This window comes from Kryptolebias marmoratus, linkage group LG6 (assembly GCF_001649575.2).
Source record: "Kryptolebias marmoratus isolate JLee-2015 linkage group LG6, ASM164957v2, whole genome shotgun sequence".
NCBI classification, from domain to species: Eukaryota; Metazoa; Chordata; class Actinopteri; order Cyprinodontiformes; family Rivulidae; genus Kryptolebias; species Kryptolebias marmoratus.
Window position 1 is genome coordinate 17700978 of NC_051435.1, and position 23226 is coordinate 17724203.

Below are 23226 nucleotides of genomic sequence, written 5' to 3' on the forward strand. Positions count from 1 at the left end.
TTCAGTATTTACTTACTATTGTTATTACAAGGCTGGCGATGTACTTCTTCTTTTATTGTTGTATTAGCTGTATTTAACTGTCATAAGTTGTGGTAAAAGGTAGAGAAAAGTTGAGAAAAGTCCAAAAATTAAATCTTCCAACAAACAGATGGCAAAAACTATAAACAAAGCATGTAGAAGAATGTTGTAAGCAAGAATCAGTAAAAAGACAATAATCTGACTGTGAAGGAAAGGAAACTGGGCAGAACTGAAGCAACTAAAAACAAATTAAAATGTGAGAGGCAATTAGTAACCACAACCTGGTGAGAAAACAGCAGGAGTGAATCTAATAAGAAGCAATAGTTCAGACTTCTGTAAGTGATGTTCTGCAGAAATAAACAACTAATATCTGACCTGTTGTGGATGTAGCTCTTTGATAGGCCTCATATGGAAAAATGAAGTTTAATTTTGACTGGACTGCAGAGTTAATGGCTAGATAGATGTTAGTTTAGAAACCTTTACACCACTACAAATTTCACATTGCACAGTTGTTTGCATAGAATCTGATGGTTATTTAGCAGCACAAGTGGCAGCATCAGCTAGACATAGCACTGCTGGAGCACGTCCAACATTATTATCATCATATTTTTGCCAGATTTTTTGTGTAATGCGAAACTGGTGGTGGAAATGTTTACAAAAAGAAAAAAAAGAGAAACATTTGCCTGAACTTCTATGAAATTGAATTTGTTCTCTGATCGCAGCAATTCAGTTTGATCTTGGCCTTGCTCAAACTAGACTTTAGCTCACTTATTTGGTTGGAATTAAACTATTAAGTTATTGACAACAGGTAAGATATTAATCCTTCATAACCTTTCCACAGAAACTTACTGCAAAAACAAAGAAATGGGTATGGAAATGAGACAGAAATCAAGTGTAAGCCAAAACATGACAAAATTAACACAGGGCATAACACAAAGTCAGGGGACTTTGAGGACAAAACTTAAATTAACAGATGTTCAGGGAAAGTACTGCTTCGCTTTGGAAAGGTGCTACAAACACCACTTTTTATTATAGAAATACAACATGCATAGTCTATTTATCAGGTAATTTGGAACTATTTATAATGGAAACATTCTTAATTATTGTTACTTGCAACCTAGTCTAATTCTGTCTACTGACAAAATAATTCCTGCTGATTAGATCCAACAAAACAAGGTACAGTATATGATCACATAATAGAAGGGTGATTTGATTCCATTATTCTGTATAAATTTAGAGATATAAAGTGTTTTGTATTGTCAGAAAAAGTAAGTGTTATCTCATCATTCACCTTCATCTTCTGCTGACACTTCAGGACAAATGAGAGCAGAATCTGACTGGCAGCTCCCAACAGATAATTCTGTTTTATCCCGTCAAAGTGTCAACCACCCTCTGTTTGCTTGGCTTTCCCAGCAGACAAATTAAAACACATCAGCGCCATGATGCCACGAGCAAAGAAACATGACTCCGTATTTTGTTTCTTGATCAAAACAATTTTATGCATATTACTGCATGAAGCTTTTTGTGTTTAGATGAAGGCTGGTTGCGGCTGGAAAAAACAGGATTTTCTTGGGCAAAACAGTAAATGTTCTCTTCATTGGCCTCCCAATATTTGTGTTCACAGATAATTCTGTATGTTACAAAGTGTGTGGAACGGCTCAGATGAAGCTCAGTTGTGACATTTGCCTCTGACAGAAAATTTATAGGTTTATTAATCCAGGACTCTGGGGTTATATAATGCGGTGAACGCACCGCCACGGGCCAGACATGAGTCAGCCACAGCCCACAGGCTTTGCCAGCTGGCCGGCTCCCCCGGGGGTTCCCTGCGCTCTGTCTCCCCCGATAAGAGAAAATGGGATTTCCAGTGGCTGCTGCTCAGTTGATCCCTGCGGTTAGATCTTTGGAAAGACGAGCGAAGGAGATCGATGAGGAAGGAAAAACGGAAACAGAGGAAGACAGGATTAACCATCATGGCTGCAGCTTTTGCTCAAGTTGATAAAAAAAAACATCTATAGAAGAAGCTAGTGACATTAATAAAAATGAAGCTAGGATATGTTTTACCTTTAATTTCACATTGCTGTTTTTTTGGATCCATGTTGGAAAGATTTTCAGTGAAGAAAGAGATCATATTTTAATTTTGAATTAATTTTTTTTAAGCATCAGGAATTTGCAAAAAATAGTGTGTTGCCTTGTGGCAGTGAAGTGCAGTAAGGCTTCATGTAAACACGCAACATGTTTGGTTCTTGTGGTTGTCATTCCTGTGGTCATTAGGGACCTGCGTTTGCGGGGAGTGTACCTGTTATGATGTGGATCCTTCTGGGGACTGGGGAGACATTCATGGAGACACCTGCGAGTGCGACGAGAGGAAGTGCCATGTGACATACGACCGATACACAGATGATTTCTGCTCAGGTCAGAATACTGCGTTTTTTAATAAATATGCTTTCAGTTTTTGAACTCTTTTTTGAACTCTTATTTTATGTTGTACAGATGACAGTGATATTAATCTCTAGGCAAAAGAATGTAACTTTGCAGTTCCTTTAAATAAGAAACAGGTTAGAAATTTTGAATTAGCATCTACAGAGAAGAATTGTTATCTAAATCTGTACAATATTTTAGTGCACATTTAGGTTATTTTTATTATTTAATACCAGTAAGTTTCCTCTACTTTCTTGCTAATACTTTAGTGCAACTTTGTTGCCATTAAAGCAAGTTTTCCATATGAATGAAGAACAAACTTGGATGAATTTATGACAACCTCTGCACTTTTTAAAAGAATTCATAAACACAGTGAAAGAGGCATTCATTAAGCCGAATAATTTCCTTTGCCAACTCTTTTGCCACCTTTTCAATTCTTTGACCAATCGGTTTCACTGTGTTTCTTTTTTCTTGTGCTGAATACAATTATTTGATATCTGATTGCTTAAATCCACCTCTTTGTTTCACTTTCTGGGCATCCTCCATCTCTGTCTCTTGGCAGGTCATGGCCAGTGTAACTGTGGAAGGTGTGACTGCAAGGATGGTTGGACGGGGAAGAAGTGTGAGCATCCTCTGAGTTGCTCGCTGTCTTTGGATAGCAGTCTGAAGAAATGCAGAGGAGCGTCAAACTTGCCCTGCAACGGACGAGGTATCCCTCGGTTGCCAAGGTTACTGCAGTTGTGTTCCCACCTTTTACTGTAAAACAACCATTTTCCAATGTTTCACATCTTTTTTTGCATTCTTAAGAAGGGTTTTCAAGACAATGCCCTGCCCAGTAATCAAAAATGTGATATCAAGGCTGATCATACCACAAGCTCAACCACATTCATTTGAATATTATATGTTTGTTCTGTGTCTGTTTGATGAGTGACTGTTAATTTGTCTGTTTTGTGTGCTGTCATGTGCACTGTTAATATTTGAGGAAGATTGGGCCTTGTGTTTCAGGCAGTAGCAGCTATGGGTTGAACTTGCTCAATCAGCCTTATCTGATATGTCTAGATTTCTTGTAGTGAGCTGTTTGCTTCATTATTGTCCCTTTCAAGTGGATTTTCTTTCTTTGGGTTTCTTAGTTTCAATATTATATTAATTTCAGATGCAATGTGCAGGTTGCACTAGAACCATCACTTAATACAGTACATGGTTTAATTACCATTGGACGAATTGGACACTTTGTCTTTTAAGAATCACTCGTGGTCAGTCTGGTTGGATGAAGAGCATCAGTGGTACATCTGAGTTTTCTTGATGAATGAACTAGGCTGTTGTCTCATTGAAGAACTTTTCTCATGGTCTGGATTATTCAGCCCTTCAGTAATGGTTACATGATAATTCTATAGATCCATTTTTAGTCTAACTGGTTTCCTATTTGGCATCACTTAAAACATATCTGCAAAACAATGCTGCCATCACCATGTTTGACTGGAGAGATGGCATGATTAAGGTCATCCTAAGCACTTGGTTACCTTTATATGCCTCTCATGGTCTGTGAGTCACTTAGTTGCCTGTTTAAGAAAACTCCCAGCAGGGAGTAATGTGCCTTTTATTTAGAAATCCCTTCGGGTTGACCACTCTACCATTAAAACCTGATGATGGAGAATTAGCTCAGTCTCAAAGCCCCATTTTCACTCTGACATACACAATCAGCTCTCAAACCTAGAGCAGACATGAGTGTAATTTTATTAACTTTAATGTAATTTAAGCCTTTCATTTGCTAGTCTTTTTAACAAGTTTGGTGTTTTATTTTGTCATTGTGCAGCTGTGTACAGATTAGCGACGAGCAAGAAAACACAACAATAACAACATAACCTCACAATAAATGTTGTAACCTGCCTATTTCAAAGTGGAACATTTGAAACTGTGACAAAGACAGTGATTTCCCCCTCGGCTGGTTATTAAAGACACCAATAAAAGGTGAAATATTCATTGGAAACATTCACTATACATCACAGACACACACACACAGATTAGGTTCATACAGTTGAAACCTAAGCATAGTGTTATTTTATGTTTGTATTTGTTTATAGAGTTCAATAAAAAGTGTTCATTTTAGTAGGATTTCAATGTTTCAGAAAACTGCCTTCTTTTGTTTGAAATAAATAAAAGACAAACGTTAAAAGGCAAATGCTTTACTGAGAAGCTAAAAATTATTCATTTCTTTCTGCCACAATTATTATCTGACAACAAGGTTCCAGATTTGGTGTTTTTATGCACAATATAAAGCAGTTATCTTATCATCTGATCATTAACAGCCTTCAACGGCCAAAGGTCCAGCAGCTCATCTCCAACCACCTACAGTACGTGTCTCCTGATGTGCTGCTTTCATCTGTATTTCACCTGAAGCAGCAGAATTCATCAGTAAACTGTGTAACTCTGCCGTGCCTTGGCTTCATTCATTTAGTTGTGGAATATGTTTGTGAGGTTTTTTTTTTGTAGAAAGCTTGACAAGTTCTCTGTGGTTCAGGAGAAAGTCTGTGAATTAGTGATTCAGCCTAATAGCGTAGTTGGAAGTGGGCGATACCACAAGGACCCAACCTGCTTGGTCTCCCAGCTTCCAGATTTGTCAGGGGTTACCATGGGCCATTGATTTTATGTTTCATTTGACTGTGGGGGAGGTCAGTAGGGACTCCACAGCTTTTCAGCTACTGCTTTATTCTCAATGAAAAGACGTGCACTGTTGTATGTTATTACAGCAGCTATAGATATCCTTCACACATGGCTGCTGATTAAATCAGAAACCTGAAACCACACAGGGCAAGGCTGCTACCATGGAGATAACTAGATTAAAAAAAGTAAACATCGCCAAAGGACCACAGTGGAGCAACCGTAATAAGTGCCAGCCTAAAACAAAACCTTTTTAGTGCCTTTTTAATAGATTACCTGTTGTGTGAAACAGACTGATTGGGACAGCTTCAAACTAATACCACAACAAAGCTGAGTGCTCACACTCACATTCTGATACAGGAAAGATGAACTTGTGATGGGAGAGTTAATAACCTGAAGTCCTGCTACTGTACGTTTAAATAATCTTCAAATGATGCAATGAAATGGAACTTTAAATTACTCTATGCACTAGAAAAAATAATGTGATTCATGAATGTTTCTTTTATTAGACTATTCAGTTGACATTGCCACAACCCCCTCATTCTTGAATTAGCTTTTTTTTCTTTCTTTTTTTTGTACATACCTAAATGGGTAATGAATAATAAGTCAAGAAGAAAAAAAGGTAAATGTGCTGGAAAAATCTAAACGTCTGTCTTCTGCTGACATACATGTAGAAATGCATTCACTGCAAGTCATGAACTGACAAGATAATAACAAGGACAATAATGTTTTTACCCATGTTTGTGTGTGTTTGACTACTGTGTTAGCAAAGCATCTCATGAAGCACTGGAGGGATTTAAAAGAAAATCATCTAGTGATTTGGACACTTTTGGAGCCAGCCCAATTCAAGATGGCTGCCACAGCCAACTGGCCTTAGAAAACACCAAAATGTCTGTAACCCAGGCAGTTCTACAAATTGCACAAAAGCCTTGTTTAAAATTTTGCTAGTTAACTATGACTGTTAGCAAAAAAATATCTGATGAAGCCCTGGACATATTTTAATGAAACTCTTAGAAAGTAGTCATTGGAAGTACATTTACAGCTAATTAACTTTTGGGGTCAACCTGTTTTAAGATGGATGAAACAGCTAACTGACTTGTGGAAGTAGAAGTACTCCATGCGCTAACACATCTCATCAGATCTCACAATTAGAACTCTAAATGCATAAAGAAGTGAATAGCGAGTTGCATTCACAGTAGCAAACGAGAGCAAAGTTGACTTTCATTTCCAAGAAATATTGGTTTGTTTAGATAATGTAAACGTTTCAAACAGACAAGTTAATTAATTGCATGGCTAGAGTATAAACGGAAAGAAATGAGCCAGAGTCAGTAAGCAGGATGGCAGAGTAAGAGAAAAAAAGAGGGAAAGCAAAGGAGACAGACGTTAAAAATCATTTAGGCATGGATGAATGCAGCTGGTACAGATGGCAGCTTGAGCGGAAAAGCCTTGAAATTTGAAGCAGCGATGTCAGAGACTTTCTTCCTGAGAGTCGGAGACAAGGCGCTTGTGGATAGCACATTCTTTATACTATGGTATTTCCTTAAGGAAACACCTGCTTTCAACATCTTCCTTGCTGGTTATTGGGATTCCTCTCTCTGCTCTCTGTAGTCGTAGACATTGTGTAACTCCAGTTTTTGGCTGTTGGTAGATCATAGTAGCATGAAACAATCAAATCAGATATGCTGATCTTATTCACTTTCTTGCCTTCCTTTTGGATAACTCATATATAGTCAATACATTCTGTTTGGTAGGTGTTCCACTTCAGATGCAAATAGGACACTCTCATTCACACCACATGATGAGAGGAATAAGTATGAGCACAGGGGGGGGACATCATTAAACTGACTTTATTATACTTGGTGTGATGATGGACTCATTGCAGCTGTAACAGAATTGAAAATGTAATCAAGAAAAAATAACAGAACTGAGTAGGCAATGCAAGGTATGAAGGTTGACTAAAATTACTCAAAAAGCCTCCTAAAAACTTTGTAAGTTACTATTTTGGGGTTCATGTAGCTACGGTAGGACAATTTTGGTGCTTATCATGGCTTAACAGCAGGCATTTTCAGTGCCTTCAAAAGCAGACAAACATTTTCAAAATCACATTAAACATTTGATGTCTGTTAAATTTTTTGCTATTCCTTTAAAAATAAAGTTTACACAGAAAGGCAAACCACAGCATTCTGTATTAAGATAGATAATGAATAATTGTGTTTTGATTCATCAGAAAAGTGAACACTTGAATATCTGTCAGGGAGCTAACAGCTAGATAGAAACTATCTTTTCTGCCTTAGATCATTTATTTTCTGTGCTCTCAGTTCAGATTTTAGTGGGTGTGATTGTGCAAATAATTTTAAATTTTGTAATGTTTGACAAAGCTGAATGTATTAATCACTACTGTTTCTGAACATATGAAACAACACTCCACGTGTAAACTGAACATGTAAAAGTTCACCCAATCTAGACAAGAGTATCATGCACGCTGAGTTTTCCACTTTCTGGGTTGTTTTGTCAGGGATTTACCTCTTTGTGGGTTGATTTCTTTCAGCAGAGAGAGAATTACTGTAAATGTGGGAAAACATGCAAGTAAAAAAAGAAAAGTTCTACTTAAATTTAACTACCAGACTGGGTCCAGATAAGACTTCATTTGGGTCTGGATCCAGACCACGGTCCAAAATTTAGGGACCCCTACCCATGAGTAAGCATTCTCCTCCTCTCTTTGACATTGCAAAACTTTGTTTGCAGCACTCCCACTTGCTTTGTTTTTCGCATAGTTTTTTTTTTTTTCTTCTAGTTTCAGTCAATGAACAACACTCTCCAAAAACAGTATGACGAATTAAACAAACACTAACTCACGGTCAGATGTTGGCGGTTTGACGATCGCGGAGTCAATCGATAAGACGAGGGTGATGTGACATCACCGGTTACTGGGGTAACTGAGTTCGCAGAGCAGATGGTGTTATGGTGTGTGCAAAGCAGGAAGAGAGATCGCCATAAGTGTTTTTGTGCGTGTGCATGTTTGAATGTGTGGTCATAAAAAGTGTCAGTGATGTGACACGAGCAACACATCGGATGCTGTTTTCAGTGGAGTAACTGTCTTGTCTTGTTTGTGAGGCACATTGACACAGAAGAGCAATGTGTCTTCGGCACTATTTATTGGCACTAATTCTGCTGAGTGAGTCACCGGAATATAAACCCAGGCAAATACTCATCATGGGTACAATTCAGGTGTTATTTAGCGTCACCATCACAAAATGTACCCAGCAAGGCTACAAACAGGAAAAATACTGAGAGTGAGTAATGACTGCACACACAAGAAACATCAAGTTCAATGAACCCTAAAAGGAACAAAGTATGTTATGTTCAACTTGTCTAATTTTTTTTCTTGATGACCACAAAACATCTCTGGGTGTTTGGAAAGTGGTCAAATATGGTTTAAATCCTTTTTGTGTTGACTCAGTAAGATATTTCATAAAACCTTTTGTACAACTGAGAAATTTCACTTTTAAACTTCAGTTATTTCTTTTTATTACTGTCATAGTGAACACGATGATTTAGAATTTTTCTTTGCAAATACTTGGATTTTTTTTTTTTTTTTTTGGAGGGGGGGGGTCCTGAATATTACTATTTCCAGAAAATCTCCTTGCTGTGGACTGATGAACAACAACAGTCTTCAACTATATTTTCATAGTTGCATCTTCCACTTCCATTATGCTTCACCCAGGGATTATTACTGTCGGAAATCACTTGCTCATTTTCGAAGCCCAATTCAGAACATATTAAGTTGAATGTAAAGGACTGCATAATTGGCTTTTCATCATAAGAACATTTTTAGACACTACTCAAGTTATTTACCTCAATACTGGGGATGACTTCTACACAGTCACACAATTTAATGCACCATATTAATACCAGCACACACAGTCTTAATATACAGAGTGTATTTAAATGGCTATTTATATTACTTACCTTATATTTATCACTGTTATCTTCCTGCAACAACTCATATATTTGTCCTTTTCATTTTCACAGTGCTAAAAAAATGCTATAAAATTTAATCTTTGAGACACTATACACATTTTATACATCAGAAATGCTTCTCATACAGTGTCTGTGTGCTTATAATAAATATTATTCCGAGTCGCCTGTCAAATTGTTCATTAAGCAGGTGTGCTGCATAACTTCAGTGTCGGTTTAGTACAGATTATGTTTTTTAAATAGCTTCACTGTTAGCAAGTTCACTCAGTAACCCCCTCAATGGCCTTGGCAGCTCACTGATTGAAGTGGAATAGCAACATCTTGAGGTGTGTGTGTGTGTGAGTGTGTATGAGTATTTGTGTAGACGCTATGGTTGTTTATTGCAGTGAGACTTAGTCCTTTTTTGTTAGTGTAATGTTAAATCAGTCATTGAATATATTTCCACATGCAAAGGTGGAAGGTATGCAAATTGGTCTCTTATATTGGGAGTTGAAAATAAAATTTGAAAACTATACAAAGATGAGCATAACTTAAAAATAGTAGTATTTTTAAAACCTTCTGTGTCACACAGGCCAGAAGTAAAGAAATGTCTGTTTTTTTTAGGTCAGTGCCAGTGTGGACAGTGCACTTGCCACCCACCGGGGGACAGTCGGGTTCATGGCAAAAACTGTGAGTGCGATGACCGCCAGTGTGAAGACATAAGTGGAGAGATATGTGGAGGTGAGATTACAAAGACACACAAGCACTCAAAACATTTTTTGTTGTTTTGTAGAAATATCTCATAGACCAGTGGATGGATTTTATTGAAACTCTCACAAAGAAATTATTGAATGTACATATACAACTCATTTTGGTGTCATCTTGATTCAAGATGGCTGTCAGTATTAAGCTACCTTAACAACACAAAAATGGCTATAAGAGATTTACAGATATTGAGCTAACAATGAGCGACATGAGAGATTGTGCAACATCTCTGTTTAAACCCTTGGTATGTATACCTTCAAAGAATGTTACTTTCATTTGACCAGTCTTTACTTACTATTATACTGGGTTGTTTAATTTTTATAGGCCACTGTACTATTGCAAATTTGTCTGCCCAAATTTTACTTTTAAACAGGGATAGAGTATTAATATGAATACACTGCTGGTTCTTATTATGTTCTTCGTTGCCCACAGACTATTCTTAGTGAGGCTCCTGGGGAGAGCCTGTCCAAGCACCAAACACCAACTAATTTTACAGGCACAAACACATACACAGCAACCCCCTACACTCACTTTGTGAAGAAGACAATGGTATGCTCACAGCCCCATGGAAGTTAGTGGGTGTTTTGAGAAGCAGCGAGAAACAAGGCATCCAATGTGGCACTGGGTGATCAAAAAGAGAGAAGCTTTATGGTTAGGGGTTTGTAGAAAAAAAGTAAAAAGTAAAAATAAAACCCAACACATGCTGTCAGGATATTTAGGCCCCACTGCAGTCAACCAAGAAGAGACAAGCACAGTGTTAACAAGCTTGTCAGTCAGTTCCATCCTCATACACTTAACTCTAAAGGGTTTTCCCAAAGCATGAAGAACAAGTGGTTAGAGGAACCAAGATCTTTGCTTTTCTATCTGTCTGGATTTCCTTTTCAGTTCCTCAGGGTGAAAAATATAGTACAGAAGAGCAAAAACTGCAGGTCCTTAAATGGCTGCTTGAGGCTGACCACAATATAGCCACCAATTCCTTTTATTTATCACTTTTTTTTCCTTGGTTATCTACAAACACATATAGCGACAGTAGCTAGTTGTAATAGAGCCAGGGGCTCTTCCAGCATGGTCTATGGTCTTGGCTGCATTTAGATTAACTGTTTGCTCGTAAATTTGGTCACAAATAAAGTCGTTAGAATGCTGGTACGAGATTAATTGTTTTTGAACGTGCCTCTTCAAACAGCTGGAACTTTCCCCTGAACAAGGCTCTTCAAAAAATATTCTGTCTTCATCCATCGATCCATCCATCCATTTTCCAAACCCATTTTATTTTGTCCTGTCCTTCTTCTCTTCCTCAGATTGTTAGATTCTCTTTACTTACAGATCATATCTTTGCTGGCCAGCAGTTTCATGGTTACCTCCCTTTTCATGGTCCATCCCTAAAGGCTAAACCACAATGCCCACTCTGTGAAGCACACGTTCAGACAAGCTGTATAAGAGTTAGGTTGGTGAACCTTCAAAGCAATTAGCTGCTCTTCCATATTGACAGACTGAAGCAGCCATGCACAGCCTGCCTTGGCTGACACTCCTTCATTTGAGGTGGAGTCTTGCCTATGTTCATTTATAATCACCCTCGAACACAAGCACTATAGACACCCATTTACAATACAGACTCAGGGGAGAATCTCAATTACCTCATTTAACTTGTTGGGGCCTCTGTTTGTTCATAAATATTTTTAGAAAAGGGCAGATGATTAAATAAACTTTATAGCTTTATAGCTTTGCTTCTCAGCAATTAGCCGCCATGAGCTTTTTTTAAAGAGATGTCTGGCACTCCAAAACTATCTAGTATCTAATTCCAACTAACAAGAAAGAGATGTTTTTTTTTTCTTTGTAATGCAATTAGGAAACAATAGTTAAGATAAATGGGAGAAGTCGAATGATTTTCTGTAGTAAAAAATATATATTAACCAGAGAACTGCTTATAAGAGGCTAAATTAAAGGCACATTTTAATTAAAACGAGTTTCGGGACAATTTTGCAGCCTCTGGAGAGGGGGTTACAGTAACATAGTATTCAGCAGTATTCATGGCTGAAATAGTAGAAATATATTTCAAAGGAACTTGTGAATAAAGATTTAAGCAAGTCTTCACTCACTGATTAAATGGAAATATAAGTATTTCTTTGTTACAACCCAACAAGTCATACTTTGAACTGGAGAAGCTATTAGAAACTGTCAATAAAATAACACAAAGACAAAAAGTCCACCAGAAATTCACCAAAAATAGACAAAGGTGCATGTCTGTAATTTAACTGTTAAAATGACATTACCAGGAAACATGAAGGTTTGATGTGAGTTTGTGACAACTCAGACAAAACTGCTGATGTTATTGAGGACTTTAGCCTAATGTTGCAATTTGTAGATAGCTCCTAAACCCTTGTTTGTTTCTCATCCATATTTCCTGAGAGTCTCATTTAAATCTGTCCAGTAGTTTATGACTAACAATCTAACAGGATTGACTCCAGCGCTTAATGCTAAAGCTTTAGGCAAAGATCTAGCACAGGGGTCTTCAGTATCCTGCATGTGTTACTTGTTTCCATGCTCCAACACACCTGATTCAGTGGTTAAATTACCTCTTTGTGTTCTGCAGAAGCCTGTTAATCACCCATTGATTCAAATCAGGTGTGTTGGAGCAGAGAAACAAGGAAAATATGCAGGATAGTGGCACTCAAGGACCAGGATTAGAGACCACTGATCTAGCACAATGTGTCGCATGCATAGTAGTTAGGGGTGACTCTCAGCTACGACCACATCAAATATCTGCAAAACTGACGGAGGTATATTTGTTTTTGTGTTGACTAAGGTTGATTAGCTATGGCAGCCATCTTGAATTAGGTTGACTCCAAAAGTAAATCAGTTGTAGATGTACATTCAATGACTGCTTTTGGGACTTTGGGAGTTTAAAATTTGTCTAGTGGTTCATGAGATAGTTTGCCAACACAGAAAGTCAAACGAACACGCGCGCACACAGCTAGCAATAATGCTGTAACTATGTGACTCCCTCTTCACCATATAATTTGGAGTGAGCAATGCAAGAGTCCACTTGACACTAAAGAGGGTGTGAATTCTTAAAGTACTTGTCAGAAATACAGTAATGAGAACAGCTATTAAGACGCCACAGCACCCAGCTGCCTCTTTCAACCTTTTATCCACCCCTTGGTTTCTTACAGAAGTGGAGTTTATGCCTGTGTTTGTGTTTTCGCCTGCAGTTTCCAATCTTCTTTTTGTTTCTTTTTTATCTTTGTCTGAAGCTCTGGAGATTTATTAACGACAGGACAAGACCAGTGATGACAGTTCCTTTCATGTCCCCAGGGGGAAATACAATAAGCTCGCTGCGTCTCTCTCATCTCCCCGCAGCTCTTCCTCCCTGTACTGCCTATTAGTGTCAAGGTTCGATGTCTGCGCTGTCAACTCTTTGTATTTATGTGCTTTATAGCCATCTTTTTTCCTCTCCTGTGGTGTTTTACTTGACTTTAGCTATCTGTGCACACTTGACTTTTATTTTTCTTCAGTTTGTTGTGTTTTCTCATGGCCTTGCATCACATTTTGTCTCTTTTTAAATGAAGGCCTTCTGCCCTCCACTGCCAGGTCACGGCTACTGTTCATGTGGACGCTGCATCTGTCAGGAGGGCTGGTTTGGGAAGCTGTGCCAGTTCGCCAGGTCCTGTGACATGACTGACGCCCAGAGCAAGGAGATTTGCGAGACAGCTGATGGAGTCCTTTGCAGTGGAAAAGGTGAATATATATATATATATATATATACTGTGTACATTTTCGTGTTTTAGTGTTGCTGCAGAATGGTCACTCACCGACATTGATATTTTGTCTTTCATTAAAAAACAATGCTTTTCTAGACTTAAAAAAAAAGTATATCCTCTTTTTTTCTTCACCAAAACCTCTGTGTGTGGGCGAGAGGTTCAGACGTAGCAGATAATACTGAAGGACTGAGATTCGATGTTGTTTTACCAAATAACAGTTTCAGGGTGTCTTAATTTATAAAGTGTCTTAGTTGTGAGTGTGGCTTTGGCCCAGTGGTAAAGTGAATGCACAAATGAGTGACATTGTAAAGCACTTGGCTGAACCTGAAGAGGTTAAAACGATATGGACCATTTAATTTTAGCATTTTAACTATTTATTGATAACATAAAATGAATACGTAGTTAATCTGATCAAAAACAATATAGCAGCTTGTCCAGCTTGTTTTTTATATCAGTTTTGCACACAAAATGAAGTTGTCATCCCATTTTTTTTCATGTCACTACATTATTAATAACACCAGGCAGAATTATATTTTTGTTGCGCAGCATATAAGCCAAAGAATTAGACTAGCTACAAAAGGCCAGCCCTGCAGACCTGAGCTTAAGAAAATGAAGATGAGCTTGTTCATTCTCCATTTCAAATACCAAAACTATTTTCTGTTCTGCTTTCTCCCGCATCCTTGTCTGTCTCCTCTGTCTTAAATGTTTCACTTTATCTTTTTCTCCTTTCTCCCTCCGCCTTCACTTGTCATTGTGGCTCCCTGCTGCCAAGCACATGCGGGTAAAAACTGGGATGATTGAAAACAGCTGCTGGACCTCAGGGTCTTAGCTTTTGAAAAGATGGAGCTGGCAGCAGGTTACATTTCTGTGTACCACTCCCTAATAAATGTTATTATCCTGCTGCTACCGTGAAGAAAGAGAAATGTACACCGATGGAGAGGAAAGGAAGTTTAAACTGTGGGTGGATTGGTACCCTGGTGGTAAAAGTGTATTAGTCAGTGTTTCCCTGGGGAATGTTTTTGTCTACTCTGATACAAATCTTTTCTGGAACAAAAAAAAAAAAAAAAGAAAATGATAAAGGATAATGCAAACAGAAAAAGAAAAGGCACAAATGTGCCAAGTGGGGGGTATGAAAATTAGGTACAAAAACATGCCCTGTCAAAATATAAAAGATTAATCAGGAGCTTTGTTTGCCGTGCGTGCATGTGTCTAATGCAGGTTCCTGTCACTGCGGTCAATGCATCTGCTCTCCCCAAGAGTGGTGGGTGTCGGGAGATTTCTGCGAGTGTGACGACCGAGAGTGCGACAAACATGATGGCCTCATCTGCACAGGTAATAAACCACTCTGTAGTTAACCTGAAACAGACTGCACTGGACTGAAAAAAAATCAACAAACACCCTCAGCAGCAGGATGTACTTTATTTAACGGCAGGTTGCATAAGAAAAGCAATCTAATGGTGCTGTCAGAAAGGCTAATGACCAGTATATTTCATGTGCTACTGGACAAAAGAAAAAATATATATATATATTTGAAAGTGCAGGTTTTGTGTGTGAAACTGAGTCTGAGCATAAACAGACTTGAAATTGCTAAGACCTCCTTTACATTGAACGATGCCCCTGCTATACAGTAAAACATCATCTAAAACATGGATGCTCTTTCCAGGGTCTTAGCGAGGCCTTCAGGTGCATATTTAAAACGCATTGGGCTCCCTATTACACATAAAAGGTCCACAGTGGTTTTGAACATGAACAAAACTTCCATTGCAAGGTTATAGTAGTTTATTATGGTGGTGGCAGCATATCGGGGTCCTGGGTGGAGCGTGATGTAGTCTGTCCTGACTTGGGGCCCATTCAAGCATTCAATTTGAAGCAGGACAGGCCATGCTGGCCTCATACCTCCGCTTTGACAGTGATTGTGATAATATCTTGTAAACAGCCATGCTATGCTTTGTGGTAGGTGGTATGATCTTCTATTTTGTAGCTGCATCTATGCAGTGAGAGAGTGGTGCCATAGCAGGTGCTAAGAGTGTGGTGAGGCACAGGAGAGCATCTCAGAGATGCGAAAAATGGAAAAAAAAAGCTAAACTATTTGGTCAGTCCTGGCATTGCAGCATCAAATTGCCTTCAGACTGAAAGAGGTTTTCCAAATTAGCTGCAGTCCATTCCCATTCTAATAGATAGTGGTCAGACCCACACCCCGAATATCACTTCTGGCCCCAATGGCGAACAGCAGAGAACTGACAAAACAATTTCAAAAATTTAAACAAACTATATGCCTTTTTCACATAAAGCTATACTGATTTGATGTTTGTTTATATGTTTGTTTGTTTTTTCTGAAGTAAATTAAACCTTATAGTAGTTGATGGAAAATAATTCTGATGTGGGAAATTCTGCACATTTTTTTTCTTTTCATTTCTGATAATTTAAAATCATTTCTTCATGTGTAGTTTTCTGCACAGTTTATATCAAAACCTTCTAACAACAGCAGTTGTAATTCTGAGGGGAAAACAGGGAAAATAACTAGGATCAAATATCCTACAGCATTAGTATAATTATATAGATCCACTTATAATGAAAAGTGTAGCATATATTACACTTTATACAAATGAATTTTGCCCAGGGGGTTTGTCGAAGTTTCATGAGACTGTTCACAAGTGTCTCTCATCATGACTTTATGCCTCCTAATTTCAGACTTAATGTGATTCAAATGAGCATTACTGGTCCCATGAGAACGCCAATGTTGCTTTAAAAAAAGTCTTCAAATACAGAAAGCATTAAAAGAAAATGTGTAGCAACATCTGTTAAATGTGCCTTTCTTCCATTACTGATGAGAGTCTAAATATGAAAATAACCATATGTTTCAGAGTTATATTACTGAAATCATGTTTTACATGAAAAGTTAATTCCAGACAGTGATTAAAATGTTTCCATTTAAAAACAGTCACTGTGTCGTTTCATGTGCAATGATTAAGTCTTTTTGTACCCCTCATTGTAATGATTAAAAAGAAAATTTATTTGGCACCTTTACCAGGGAATGACTCGGCATCCAGAGATTTCACGGATCCGTCAAAGCTGTAAATTCTCATTACGCATGTGACTGATGACTGATGTGGAAAATGGATCACATTAGGAATGCTCGCTGGTTAATTTCATGCACTGAATACGATAGTTTTGAGAAACAGCTCCAAAAAAAAAAATAAAAACCCCAAGAATGTCTGTTTATCTGTGAGCAACAGACACAAAAAGAAAATTACAACATTTTGACACCATGCAGCATGATTTACTCATGCTACAATCTGCAGACAGTTGAAAGCAGCTAAATTGTTTATTTATCAGAGATACATTCACAAATTTGGCCTGAACTCGTTCCAACAAATGCTGCACTGAAAATGGGCCAGGAACACAGATCTTTGTTTGACGCAGCTCTGTCTTAAGAAGAAGCATGACTCCAATGAGAGAGTTTTACTGAGGTGGTGATATTTTTGTTAAGAAATTCCTTATAGTTTTTTACTGGGAGTTCCTCAAAAAGCTCATTAAAATACAAGGACACAGGAGCCCCAGACAAGACAATAAAGTTGGTGTCTATAAGTTTTATGTCCCGTTTTGTGTTATTCACCAAAGACACATTGATCTGGAAAACGAAATCTTCTCAGGCAAATGCACTTCTTATTCCTGTCCAACAATGTTTATTACGATGTTTTAGGTCTTTACTCAGCTTGAAAGAATTTATGGGATGGTTTTATGGATTTACATCTTCGGTTGAAACAATTTGTCTCCGGTCTGAGAGACAAACACTTGAGGGAGGATGGTGGCGGGGTTTTTTGGGGGGAGTTTAGTGGGGAGGAAAAGGCATGGAGAAACCTACACCCACATTTTAACATAATAAAATAGAATTTAAATAGAATAGGGATGTATACAATGAGAATGGGAGGGAATGAGAGGAAGTCAACCTTTTTTTTTGGTGACTTAAGCTCAGGACATGTATCTCCCATCGTCTTACTTTCCTCCTTCTTTTTCACATCTGCTTAGCTAAATTTTATTTTCAGTTTGCTCTTTTTTTTTCTCCTCCGCCATCATTTTCTGTCATTGACATATTTGTGCAAAAGGTATGTGTTTGGCCAGCAGAGGTCGTCTCCTTAACCTCAACCTCTATGAGACAGCTCACAGTGTTTTTTGGAGAGGGTGACTAGTTTCAGTCTTATTTCACTTTGGTTGTATTTACGCCTCTGTTACAAGAATATAGACTAATTATATTCTGTTTGTCTTGTTTATCTGTTCATTCTAAAACAATTAATGTGAACATAAAGGTGGTGAAACCCAAGTCTATTGTGTTAATTATAGTAGTATGAGAGATATGCTTTGAGATCAAATTAGTAATTTGACTTCATGAGAAATCACAAACTGTGCTGCAGTAAAAACAACAGCTGTCTTACATCCCTTCGGTCAGAGAAGTTGCACCCGTGGAAGCAAGAGTGTGAAAACAGGAAGCTTTTTAAAGGTCAGGCAGGATGGTGCAGCTTTTTTTTAATTCACAGATTTTCTTCCCACATCTTCTCCCAGGGAACGGCCTGTGCAACTGCGGCAACTGTGAGTGCTGGGAAGGCTGGACGGGGAATGCTTGCGAGATCTGGGTGGGAACAGAGTACTGACGAGAGCAGGACACTGGGGTTCTTTTCTGTCCCGAATGACCCGGATCAGCACCACGACCAGTTAACGACCAGGCTGGCAAAACAGCACCAAAGAAGACTTAAAACATGGATGTAAATCTGCGTGTAACTAACTTTAAGTGCCTTATTGTACTGGATACAAACTATCTTTGTTGGTAAAAAAGTAACAAGTATATTTTTTGTCTGCTCCAAACATATTCCAGTGTAAACATTTGTGTTTTCAAAACTGCTTTTTATGTATGCCTACATACTTCAGATAGCAACCAAAAATATGATGCAAATACGCAACAAATCTAAGTGCTGTAAGGGGTGAACGTGTTGCATTATTACAGTAAAGTTTATGAAGTTTTGCAGTATTGTATTTTTATTAATTCCACTTGTTGTACCATCCCAAACTAGATTGAAAGATTTCTTTAAAGCTCGGGCCAGAGGTCTCTCTTTGAAGTTTTTATTTCTTTTCTCTTTTTTTCTCAAGAATAAAACAATAAATGTGCTGCATGACACAACATTTTGCATGGAAAACAATGCAAAGACCTTAAACATACATGGTTACAAATTTGTTATAACATGACATAACTCCAATGAGCATACTTGCAATGGTATATTATATATATATATAGATAGATATTTGAAAATAAATGCCTTTTCATAGTGCCTATTCTTCTCCAGCAAAAAATAAATAAATAAACAAATAAATAAATAAAACCAAACAATCTGCCATGTAAATCTTCACTCTCCTGGTTGTGATGAGATTAAAGTGGAAGAAACAAAAAGGAGGGCATAAATATTTCACTTGTGGCATACCGGATATCCATGTCACTTCAAACGGTGGTGTCAGGGGATGAGAGCTGCTTCCCCACTTCAACAGACCAATAAGAAGTCACAAAGAAAATGTTTTCTTAATTCAACTTTGGCTTTTTTCCATGCTTAAACAAGCCAACCCTTCTGTTTTCTATGTCTCATCAAAAAATGACTGATGCAGTAATATACTGCACACTATATTGCATTGAGTATTAAGTTACTGACATTACAGTACGCCTTTATATAAATATTTTATTCAGTATGTTGTATATGTGAATACAACAAACACAAACTGTATAGTGTAGACAAACTCATTGCATATATGTAAAAGTAGCGGTACATACCAACAGTTCTTGATAGACATAGCCTACTACATGCAGTTCGTCAATGCCATCCTCTCCCATGCAACAGATGGGACATTTTACAAAAAAAAATAAAACTCGAAAACAGAATCGACAAAATATAAAGGTGTATTGGGGTCACTTGGAATAAAATAAATAATGTGGAACATTTTTTTGTTGTTTGTTTGTTTGTTTCCCAGTTTGACAAAATGTTGAAAAGTAAACCAAATCAACAGTGATCATATGTTTTGTAACGACTTCATTCTTCAAAATTGTGAGGTGAGGAGGTAGAGGGAGTCTGAGGTACAGAAACCCCTCCTAAAAAAAATAAAAAATAAAAAGAAATGCAAAGTTGTCAAGACAAAGCAGGTCAGTAAAACTGAAAAAATAAATTTCACATCTAAAGGCACTGCTGGCCGGGCAGGAAAATGACTCAGTAAAGAAACTGGGAAAAACAGGAGTCTTAAATACAAACACAGATAATCATCTTAATGGGACTCAGGAGTGAGCTACAGCTGAAACAGGAAGCAAGACCAACTGAAATATACAAAGGAGATTGTGTCACAAAGTAAAACACAAAACCAGGTTCAAGGTAGCATAATCATAATGGAAATGAGTCTTACAATGTTCTTCAAAACTGTGACAAAAATAGGTTTTACCAACTAATAAATTCTTTTAAGTCATACACTGTAACTGAACACAACCTGTAATTAAGTTCTCAAAATTCCTAGTGATTCAGGTTGCAGTATGAATTTTAATGGAGAACAATAATAACGGGGTAAGCTATTTTGTGATTTCAGATTATTTAGAGGTCAACAGTAAGTGTGTATGTTTGAGACTCTTATTGTGAAGGACTGAAGGACATTCTGCGAGTTCTGCTGCGGTGGCAGTAATAAACCACACTTCAGACTAGTTTAAGAAAATGCTTTGTGTTGTTATTTTGTAGTTTATCCAATAAAAGTGAACCTATCTTACTCAGATGCAATAATAATAATAAATAAAACAAACAAAAAAATCCAGAACAAAAGCAGTCAGGTTCTTGAAAACAGCATTTTTACCTTAATCTTTACATAACTATAATTTTAAAAACTGGAAAACAAACACAAACAGCTTCTTCCTCCATATTTTTTTTTCGTCTGAGTGACCCTAATACGCTGTCGTAACAAGGTTTCTAGAATTTTCTTCAAAGAAACTCAAAGAGGGGGAGAACAAACCAAAAGTGATCAGGATATTGAAAGCAACAGCACACACAACCTGCACACAAGAGAGACGATATCACCCCCCTCCCCCTCCCCCAAAACAAAGAAGAAGAAAATAAATGGCTACAGGGATTCAAACATTTACACACCAGTCGCTTACAAAAATAATGCCAGCCTTGGAGGGACCAGTTACTTGGACTGCAGGGCTGGAGCAGAAACCAGCCCAGCATGTAGAGTTTGTAGCAAATGACTGTCTGTAATAAGAAGGGCAAAACATCAGCCCTGCGTACAAGTACAGACAACGATTGATGCCTAAATAATGTATATGATATATGGTAAAAACCAAGTCATGTATAACCCAACTGAAATCATTAATGTGTATTTACCATACCAGTTTCTTAATATAGTTGCACTTTTAGCAGCATACAGCAGCAACAATTTGTTGAATATTTTAAAAATGTGTCTACAAAAACTAGTAGGAAAGAAATTCTTAAAGCAAGATGTGGTAACGCTATTGATCAAACCTGATAAACTGCTAACAGTCGTGATGAAAATGTAAAACAAAGTGCAGTGAATTACTTTCAGAGTAGCAGTGGGTGCACTAAAGACCGCGTCATGCCCATTCAAACCACACTCAGTGCTCCTCTGCTCACGCAGAAGGAAGAACAATGCCCATACCTTACTCCTTGTAGAAAATACATGCATGTGATTAATTTAGGTTATATGTAGTTCTCCCAAAAATGACATCAGTCGAGACCTTTGCGGGTCTGAGGAGAGTTGATTCTTTCAAACAGAACAAATGCTATCACAGTGAAAGCTTTGATGAATTAAATCTGAGCGAAAATCAGATTTGAAGGACGTTTTTTTTTAAGACTCAGTTCTCGTTGAGATGAAAAAAAGACTTTGGTTGTTTCAAAATGATTACATCTGATTGTGGTATTTTAATGAATGATGCTACGTGTCCTCTATGTGGATCTATCGGGTGAGTGAGGCACCTTTGGCCCAGTTGGGGACTGGGATCTTGTTTTTGCATGCCGGGAATCAAGGTCCAAACAGGCACGAGATAGGCCAAGATGTATCAGTACTGGACTCTGCATGCTGAGCTAGGAGACAAGTCCTCTCGTAGTCATAATAATATCTAGTCATTGAAAAAGTTAGGATTTTTAAAAGTCATTTTCCCTAACTTTTATACAATGTTACGCTATAAGCCATCTCCTGTGTAACTGCTGCAAAAAGAGAACAATATTAACCTTGTTCATGCTGAACCAAATCGGGATGCAGCCAGTAGAAATGACATCCACTGGCTCTCGGCCATGTTGTTTTCTTTGCTTTTAGTCGATGCCACCATAAGATGGCTGCCATTGCTGCAGTTATGGACCATTTGGGTCAAAGCCATAAGCCTTGACTGAAAGTCCACAGAAGTCGGTGAGTGAGGAACAGAGGCCTACAAGGCCTAGAGATATTCCTAGAGCCCACGCTCTGAAATAAGATTAAAGAAAAATAGACTTCAGCTTCTTTATTTACCAGAGAAGGCGGACTGAACCACTGGTGGGACACAGATAGTGATATGTATACACCATTCCTCACAGCTCTCTCCCACCCACACGCACATCTGTTTATAAATATGTGTGTTTGTGTGTGTGTGTGTATTTGTGGGGGGGGGAGCTCCTTGCATTGATTGCAGTGGCGGTAATTAGCACTTCATCAACTATGATTACGGGAGCTATCTGCCAGCCTCCAATGTGTTTTTATGGGCTATAAAAAAGCAACATCTCTGATGGTTTTAGGGGTATGCATGTTGTAGACAAAAGAAAAAAAAACAGTTTGATACGTTTGCTTTATATGCCCCATCTTTGTTGGTGTTTCTTAGAAAATCATACATCTCCCCTGCAAAATGTGTTAATCTTTCCTTGGTTTCATTGACAACGAAAAAGAATAGTTGTGACTAGAGATAGAAAGAGAAGGATAGGGGAACATACTTGTAAAAAATATAGGACATTAGTCCAAAGATTTACTTTATCTATACAGTCTCTATCCCAGAACCTAGCTGGTGAACTGTGGTATAGAAAATAGATCTGAAGGTACACAGAATCTGCTGCAACAGGGCAATCGTAGAGAAGGTTTCATCAGGCAAAGTACCACAAGCGTCACTGTGAAACATGTGTTTTTCACATGACTTCTCACAGTTTCAGAAAAAATCTAAAGGCATTCCATGATCAGAGGTCCTCTTCCCTCTTGTGCCGGATAGATGGACTCAGCCACCCCAGAATCCATCTGTTTGCACTGAGATATCTGCAGAAGGGAAGTAGGAAGAGGAGGAGCAGGAGAATAAAGGACGAGAGGTTCGCCTGGATGCAATCCACAGGAAAAAAAGAGCGTCTGGAGTCTAGTTGGAGGGAGCCCTGCCTCCGTCACATTCCTCCCCTCCACACACTCACACACTGGACACAGGTCAGGTGTGGCTATGTGGCTGGTTTGTCGGGCTTGCTGACAGGTTTGCCTCCGTTCATCACCACCGGCTCACTTGTGCTTTTACTGGGAGGTACTGCCGCCTTGGGCAATGTCTCTCCGACATCGTGCAATGATGGCTCTCTGTACATGGCAACTGGAGGAGCAAGGATGGAGGAAGAGAGCACAGAGACAA

At 38.2% G+C, this 23226-nt stretch overlaps 2 protein-coding genes across 3 annotated transcripts in view; one reads left to right on the top strand and one right to left on the bottom strand.

Annotated features, from left to right (window-relative positions):
* itgbl1 (integrin, beta-like 1) overlaps positions 1-18594 on the top strand; it is a 36092-nt gene extending 17498 nt beyond the window's left edge. The window contains exons 6-11 of the mRNA XM_017410104.3: positions 2290-2430; positions 2999-3145; positions 9676-9792; positions 13405-13551; positions 14793-14906; positions 18135-18594. Coding sequence (XP_017265593.1) covers positions 2290-2430; positions 2999-3145; positions 9676-9792; positions 13405-13551; positions 14793-14906; positions 18135-18223 — 755 coding nt within the window. The 3' untranslated portion in view covers positions 18224-18594. The remainder of the gene's footprint in view (positions 1-2289; positions 2431-2998; positions 3146-9675; positions 9793-13404; positions 13552-14792; positions 14907-18134) is intronic.
* Positions 18434-23226, bottom strand: part of fgf14 (fibroblast growth factor 14) — a 108075-nt gene continuing 103282 nt past the window's right edge. For both annotated transcript variants that reach the window (XM_017410099.3, XM_017410100.3), the window contains exon 5: positions 18434-23187. In XM_017410099.3, coding sequence (XP_017265588.1) covers positions 23045-23187 — 143 coding nt within the window. In that variant the 3' untranslated portion in view covers positions 18434-23044. The remainder of the gene's footprint in view (positions 23188-23226) is intronic.